This window comes from Trachinotus anak, unplaced genomic scaffold (genome assembly GCF_046630095.1).
Source record: "Trachinotus anak isolate AG129_WGS33_773 ecotype Australia unplaced genomic scaffold, CSIRO_AGI_Tana_v1 ptg000008l, whole genome shotgun sequence".
Classification (NCBI taxonomy): Eukaryota; Metazoa; Chordata; class Actinopteri; order Carangiformes; family Carangidae; genus Trachinotus; species Trachinotus anak.
In genome coordinates, this window is record NW_027273859.1 from 21,598,538 (window position 1) to 21,606,907 (window position 8,370).

The window sequence follows — 8,370 nt, forward strand, 5'->3', positions numbered from 1 at the left end:
ATTAAATTGATTCAAATAGAAAACTATTAACGTTTATGCTTACACATATTGAACCCAGTGTCATTACCAAGAGCTTTTCAGACTTCAAACATTTGTTAAATGTTGAATTGTATAACATGGGTCCTTGTGTTTGAAGTGAGGTTGTGTAATTAGATCTGAAAATGTATAAACTATTTTATTATGGACTTTTTAATAAGAGTGAAAGGATGTACAGTGGCCCGGTAAGAATCAGCATGGAAACATCTGTGGTTTCTGTGTTTTTATCAGAATCGAAGCCAACTCCAGACACACTATTACCATATTGAATTTTTAATAGTGAGACTCACATGTGTATGAACTTTGGTGTGTCCATTCATAAACAAAAAGAGACCTGAGCAGTAGGCCTGAGATAATTTAGTGTTTCTTGTCACTGGTAAGGCGAGAAGGGACCAGTTGTGTGTGGAAACAGGCAATAAGTTTCAGTGTTGGAAGGATAAAGCTGACAGGTTTTAACCTTGATTGTTCTCCTTTCTGTAAGTCGCTTTGGAAAAAAGCGTCTGCTAAATGACTAAATGTAAATGTAATGTAAATGTTGCTACTGCAGGATGAGGAAGACAGTGAGGTGCAGTTGAAAATTCCAGTAAAATATAGTAAAACAAACAAACAAACAAACAAACAAACAAACAAACAAACAAACAAACAAAAAAAAACCCAACTTTTACTTCAATCGGGTATTTTCTTACTTCTTCACTACATTTATTAGACACCTTCGGTTTCTTGGTACTTTACATATTAAGATGTTTGCAAAAAACATATTATTAAAAGCTCATAAAATATGATGCTTTGTATGAATTAAACTTCTTAACCTAATCTAATATATATCTAGTACAGCTGAAAGGATAATAAGTCGATTTACAGGGAAAAACTATTTTAATTACGGTTTGAGTCATTTTTCAAGCAAAAACACCAAACATGTCATGGTCACCGGTGGAGCTCCTTCTTTAGTATGTATTTCCGGAGTATTGGAGCAGAGATTTTAACTATCTCAAGATATAAATCAGTCTTTTCCTGCTGCCCTACCCAATACATCCAAACGCAACTTATGATTGCACTTCCACATGTAGCACACCCAAATGAAAAAATAAATAGATAAACTGATATTTATACTTAATCTATATATCTACTGCAGAGGAGGGTGGTAATGAGTTACATATACTCTGTTTCATGAAGGCTACTTTTTCGACTACTTGGTGTGGTTTTAGTGCAGCATACTCAAAAGCGTACCTCTTACTTGAGTATCTTAATCTTATCTAATTGTACATTGATATCATTGTCGTCATGTGATTGGAGAGACCTGGTTCTGGGGGCTCACACCTGCTCTGTGGGTGTCTGTGATGGGATATCTGGGACATCCAGCCTACAGTGGAATTAACAAGGTTTAGGTAACGTGTTGATGATTCATTCTACTAACTTTCTGACATAGCAGACATGGTCCATGCGTATCTCATTTACTAAATTATTTGCCAAATTATACTACAAAACAGGACAAAAATGCATTTAATTGTTAGTGAATGGGAGTATAGTATTACTGTAATATTCATGGGAATTTTATCATCCTAGTTGAGATGTAGAGATTGGTGTGTATAAGTTACTTCTTTACCCGAGGAAGATCATTAGTTGTTAAAATGAGGTCAGGCACATCAACATATAATAAAAGAAGAGGGGAAAGAGGTGTTTTCTTTTAATTATTAGGTTACTCTCCACCCAAGTCGGTTTTGCAGAAGACAATTATGTACTCAAACTCAAACTGCTATTATTTTTTTTTTTTTTTTTTTTTTTTTGGACTACTTTTACTTCTAATCGAGCAGCTACTTGTTTTTACAAAGTCTATACTTTTCCCTGAGTTCAGTTTTTGGCTACTCACCTCTGCTTTGTAGGATTTACAGCACCTCTAAGCGCTCCGGTTTTCAGTGCCAACACGGAAGTAGAGGGGGGTTTCTCTCTCGCTGAGCCGTCTTCATCTTTGTATGCGTCAGTCAGACGTAACCCCGGCTCTCCGGAGTCTCCTCTGATTTTTATCGACATCTGTTCTTCCTCTGACACAGCGAAGTCAATATCAAACCACATTAACCGGGACATGGGCTTCGACAAGCGCTATATATGACCACATTTTGGTATGTTTACATTGGCTTCCGGTGTCCTAGACATTTCCATTGTTCGCGGAGCAGACAAGCTAAGCTATAACACATTTGGTGTTAGGAAAATACTACAGAGCTGCTAAGCTAATTCTAGTGTTGAGAAATTGAGAGAGTGGTCTTACTCACTTCATATCGATATTGTGATAAGCTGGTACCCCAACATATGTTGCAGAGATGTAAATGTAGCTTTACTGTAGCTATTTGCTAACTAACATCATTTCAGGATGCAACCAGGCTTAAAATCTTAAATATCCCTTATTTGATTCCCACAAAACAGCCCTTAGCAAGTCATTTACAAAGTAGGAAGATAATTGACTTATGATGGACGAGTGTCAGCTTTAATGATAATTTAAAAAAAAATAAAAAATCAGCAATTTCTTCAAAAGGAAAAACTGAAATATCACCCTGACAGAAGTATTCAGACACTTGAAATTTAGCACAGGTGCGTCCCGTTTCTCTTGATCATCTTTGAGATCTTTGCACACAATGACAGGAGTCCGCCTGTGGTCAGTTCAGTTGATTGTGCATAATATGGAAAGGCACACACCAGTTCCCACAGTTGAGGAAGGAACTGCCTGCAGAGCCCAGAGACAGGATTGTGTCAAGGCACAGACACATGGGAAAAGCTACAAGGCAATTTCAGCTGCGTGGATATTTCACAAAAGCACAGTGGGCTCCATAATTCTTAAGGGGAACTGAGCAATCAGAGGAGAAGGGCCTTGGAAAGAGAGGTGACCAGGAACGAGATGGTCACTCTGGGTGAGCTCTCGAGAGCCTGTGTGCAGCAGGAAGTAATGTCCAGACAGACAAGCATCACTGCAGCACTCCTCCGATCTGGGCTTGATGGCAGAGTGGCCAGATTGAAGCCCGTCCTCAGTGAAAAGCTCATGAAAGCTGCTTGGAGTTTGCCAAGTTTCATGTGAGAAACTGGATTCTCTGGTCTGATGAAACAAGATTGAACTGACCTCAATTCTAAGTGTCATGTCTGGAAGAAACCAGGCACTGCTCAACACCTGCCCAATACCATCCCAACAGTGAAGCACGGTGGTGGCAGCGTCATTCTGTGGTGAATGACCTTGAGTGGCTTAGCCAGAGCTCTGACTTGAACCCAATCAAACGTCTCTCGAGAGACCTTAAAATAGCTGTCCACCGACAGTCCCCAAAATCCCCAAATCCAGGCATGCAAAGTTTGACATACCGTGCATGTCAAAGACTCAAGGCTGTAATCTCTGCCAAAGGTGCTTCAACTGAGTACTGAGTGAAGGGTCTGAATACTTATGCCAATGTGATATTGCAGTTTTTTCCCATGTATTACATTTACAAAATTTCTAAAATTCTTGTTTTTGCTTTGGCATTATGGGGTACCGAGTATAGATTGATCAGGGGAAAATGAATTTAAATGATTTTAGCATAAAACTGTAACATAAAATGTGAAAACAAGGAAGGGGTCTGAATACTTTCTGAATGCACTATAGGAGCTTCATTGTTTGTATTCGTGTTGCGTCTCTTGGTGGTTGTTTTGCTTCTCCATGTGACTCAGTATTAACAATCAATTCATACAGAGCAACTGGCCCCCCTTTGCCCTGCAAGCCTGTTTATTAAACCGTGGGTCAAGATCAAGTTAATTGATTAATTATGTTACCAGGAATGATTGTTATTTATGGCTTGGAGGTGCTTACAAAAATGTGATATAAAGGTCAATAAGTTAATAAGTAATTGTAAGCCTTATTGCCCCTAATGGTTTTCTGTCATTCTTCAACAGTTATTCTGTGCCATATTAAAATGTTCTTAAAAAGTCTTAAATTTGATTCGGTGAACTGTGCAGAAACCCTGTGTAATGTTTGTGGCCATTAGCAAAGAGTCACGAGATCCTTAAGCAGAGTGAAAGTGACACTGATGAAGATTTCATTGTTCGTGTTATTGTATAAAGGCTCAGCAGAGGGCACCCAGCTACACATGGAAAGAAAATCGGCTACCAAGAGTTTAAGTTGTAATGACTTTATTAATGATTTATAAACCATTATTTAATGCTGTATAGTTAAGCCATACTGTAAGTAATTAATTAGAACAATGTTTAAGTTGCCATGCTGTGGAAACTCCATCTGGCTGGTGACTCATTAATAATCAAGTTATTAATTAAGGTTAATAGTGTCTTGAATTAGTTTCTTAATAGAAATTGCTTAAGCTGTTACAAATGTTAATAAGTAATAATAAGAGTAACAGGTGTTTCACTTTCTAATAAGTTTAAAACAGTAAAACTTAGTAATTCATCTGTAATTATAATGGTTAATAAGAAAGTTTTATATCAATCCATGAAGTCTTAAAACATGATGAAATTCTTCTTCTTCTTCTTCTTCTTCTTCTTCTTCTTCTTCTTCTTCTTCTTCTTCCTCCTCCTCTTCCTCTTCTTCTTCTTATTGCATTATCATTTCACACAACCTGTTGTGTGTCTGACAACAGTAAAACAAGCAACATGTTTTCCTGTGACTTACATTCTTTGTCCTTTTTAGATGAGACAAACGGACTGAACCACAACATGTAAGAACCTCTCAAGTACAACGTTTTGAAGAGCACTGAGTGACATTGTTTTTGAAAGAGAAAATATCTTAATATATACTTTTTTTACTTTTAAAGGTCAGGGTTAAAATATCACATGCCACTGCCTGTGGCAGCGGGCGTCCTATTGGTGGGCCTCCCATACTCCATCTCTGTAGCTGCTCAGTGGATTTACGGATGGCCCAATAAGCCTGGATATAAGAAGTACATAGAAGCCCTAAAACCAAGGTAACTTGTAAAATGCTGTAGACGTGCTCTGTGTCCCACAGAATATAAGTCTTTTAAAATTGTTTTTGTTTTTACTCATTAATCCCCTCTTTCATTTTTCATCTCTCCATCAGGCGAATATACTGTTTGACCAGAGCTGTGCTGGAAACTCTCAAATATCTGCAGTATGGGAGACTTTACTTTCAGTGGAAGTCGTGGTACATGAATGATGAAAACCGTAAGCATTTTGAAAAGGTGAGTTAAGGAGAAGTTAGAAAGGAAAATGTGGTTTTATCAGTGAGTCTGTGTATATGTGTCTTTGCGTGGAAGGGATTAGACATTTCAGTAAATATCTAAAATAATAACACTGTTTGTGTCAGTTTTACCACTGGATTTGATGTGGTCCCTGAAAACTGTTCTATACATTACCAAAACTTGTGTCAAAGTTTTGTCTGTCTTACTCTCCAAAGGCCATCATATTTGGTCGCCGAGGCAACAAGCTGGACTTGTACCATCCACCAAACGTGGGAAAACTTGAAGATAAGCCTGCACCTATGGTGGTTTTCATCTATGGTGGTGCTTGGGGCTCTGGAGAAAGATCCAGTTACTGTCTGCTGGCCAGGCAAATGGCTGAGGAACTGAATGCAGTGGTCATTTGTCCTGATTACTGCACCTATCCAAAGGTCAGAAAAACACAGTAGACCTCATGACATATTTATAGCACATAAGTTAAGTATGAGTGACTAGAATATGAACAGTGCCTCTGAGAGTTATTCTGTGGTAACTCCAACAGCAGATAAGAAATGTAATTATAAATGTCGCTGTGGTGTCTGATCTGACTGCGGGTTCATCTGATCGCCAGGGGAACGTTTTAGGGATGGTCCAAGACATTGCTGACTGCTTGGTTTGGGCCCGAGAGAGTGGACAGAGGTTCAACTTCGACAAAGTAAGAAATATCTTGAAGTTTTCTTCAACTGAGTAAAACTGAGTGAAACTATTGATTTATAATGGCAAACATATTACAAACCCACATATTATGTGTACATATTATAAACCCCTAATAGAAAGAAAACTCGAAGGTTCCACGAAATCATATAAATCCTGCAGGTTGCGTGAAATTTCTTGAATCCTTGATTCATGCAGAACATTCTCCAAGCGTAGAAGAAAATAATGATTTCACTGGACCTTCAACACATTTTAAACTCAGCATTAATACATTTTTTGATGTTTATGTTCTGATGTTGGACAGTAGTGATGAGTGTTTATTTCAGCTTCATACTGAGACTTTTGATTCACCTCATTATATGTGTATGTACCTTCACAGTAACCCAGTGTTTATGGTTCATGATGTTGTCTGTTTGTCTGTCTTTTATAGGACAACATCGTGTTAATTGGCCATTCAGCAGGTGCACATTTGTGTGCTTTGACCACACTGTTTCTCGTTGACACAAAAGACGAGCTTTTCATAGAGGCCAAGAAGCAGCAGGACATCACACAGGCCATAAGAGGAGTGATTGGTAAGGATAACTGTACTGTGCTTCACAGAGTTTCAGTCACGGTTGTTTTGTGCTAAAGAAAACTCAACTTGCCTCTTCAGAGGTATCAGTATAGCTGCCTCCGTTATATTTTAATACAGTTGGTTGCCAGAATTATGTGCGAGTTGGTTGATCTCTCCTATTTCCCGGACAGGTCTGAGTGGTGTGTACAACATCATGGACCATTACGAGCATGAGCAAAAGCGAGCAGTTGAATACGTGTCCACCATGCACAAAGCCATGAATGGAGTGGAAAACTTTCCATACTACTCACCAACACATTTACTGAAGAGGCTCAGCCAGGACAAACTGAACAGGTGAGAGAAAAGGTTATTATTCTTTTTTTTCACAAATATTGGCTTTAATAACAGTCATATTTAAGTGAGTAATTTCTGACTGCCCTCTCTTTTTTTCTGCCAGAGTGCCGCCGTTTGCTTTGCTTCATGGGACCAGTGACATTATTGTTCCTATTGAATCTTCCACAAAGTTCTCTGAGCTTCTCAACTCGCTGTCCGTGAAGGTGTCGCTTTACCTGCTGCCAAGAGTCGACCACACTGAGATTGTCACTGACCTCATGGCATCAGACAGGCACTTCTACCATCCCATCTACAGCTGCATCAAACAGGAGTACAGAAGACTTCTGGAGATCTCCTGATATCCCAGCCATCAGAGAAACATCACTCCTATGTTTACTGATTGTGCCATACAATTACTTTGTTTACAGTATCTGCTCTAATACCTCAATATGAATCATTTCCTTGATTTAACTAGATTAATTTATGTTGTGATTCCATAACAATAATTTCCATTTGAACTGTTCTCAGATTGTAATTGAAGTTATTGGACTGTGGTCTGGATAATAGATTGCAGTACAGTGAAATGAGTAAATCTGAAGTAAAATCAGTCATGAAGCAATAACAGTATTATGAAAAACATAGTAAAGCACACTACTACACAGTATTTATATGGAAGTCCAGTTAACAATGCTTGACTGAAGTGACAACATTTTGATTCCAAAACCTGCTTTTTTTTATCAAATGAAACATTTTCTTGATTTACTGTAACATCTTTTTTTGAATAACTATTTACTGATTGCAAGTACAGACATATTAAACCTACTTGAAGGAGCTTTTTGTTTTCTGACTTTTCTATGGCTACGTTGCTGCTGGGACTGTGCCATAGTCGGAGATTATAACATAATTTTCCTTCAGAGATTGTACTGTTTTATTGCTGCTTTCCAGTTTATTCTAAGCTAAGACCAGACATTTTTATGTGAGCTGTATATACTGTACAAGATAATTTACATATCGTTTGTCTCTATTGAAAATGTCCCTCTACCTTTATCATATTCTATTATTATTACCACCATCCTTTTTTCAGAAGACAGTAGTAATGCAGGGAGGAATATTTATCCTGTTAATAATGAGAAATGCTGAAGTTCCCCTGTTTAGCATTCATAAGCAGAATATAAACAGTTAATAGCTTCTAACACATAATAATAGAGCTGTAAGCAGCTACTTGAAATGTTTGTACAGTATTTGTCACAATTACAACTCCACCAGTGAAGACATATTCAACATTATCACACTTGTGTTTTACTTTATTATTATTCATTTATTCATCTTATTCTTTATATAGCAGCCTCCACTTATGGGTGCCCACATGAGCGTTACAGTTGTTAAATAAATTAATACCTGCTTACACCTTCAATATAATGTAAATCATTTATTAACTGCTTATAAATACTAAATGCTATTTGGCAATAATAGAATAAAAGTTAAATATATGTCACTTAATTTTACAATCAAACTAATATATTTTTTGGTCATATGTTATATTACATTTTCCAACAAATATTAATAAGTAGCCTAACTCATAGCTTGTGATTGATGAAT

General features: G+C 37.5%; 1 protein-coding gene across 1 annotated transcript; it reads left to right on the plus strand.

Annotated features, from left to right (window-relative positions):
* Nucleotides 1–1,998: 1,998 nt before the first annotated feature.
* Nucleotides 1,999–7,603, plus strand: LOC139624390 (uncharacterized). Its single transcript, XM_071483473.1, has 9 exons — nt 1,999–2,153; nt 4,688–4,715; nt 4,812–4,961; nt 5,075–5,195; nt 5,411–5,623; nt 5,803–5,886; nt 6,316–6,457; nt 6,630–6,792; nt 6,896–7,603. Coding segments are annotated over exons 2-9 (1,110 nt in total). The 5' UTR covers nt 1,999–2,153; nt 4,688–4,713; the 3' UTR covers nt 7,131–7,603.
* The last annotated feature ends 767 nt before the right edge of the window (nt 7,604–8,370 follow it).

Excerpts from the sequence above, each read along its gene's own strand:
- LOC139624390 (XM_071483473.1), top strand. Across the intron at positions 5,624-5,802 it reads ATTACTGCACCTATCCAAAG|GGGAACGTTTTAGGGATGGT; the intron begins GTCAGAAAAACA and ends TCTGATCGCCAG. Across the intron at positions 5,887-6,315 it reads AGAGGTTCAACTTCGACAAA|GACAACATCGTGTTAATTGG; the intron begins GTAAGAAATATC and ends TGTCTTTTATAG.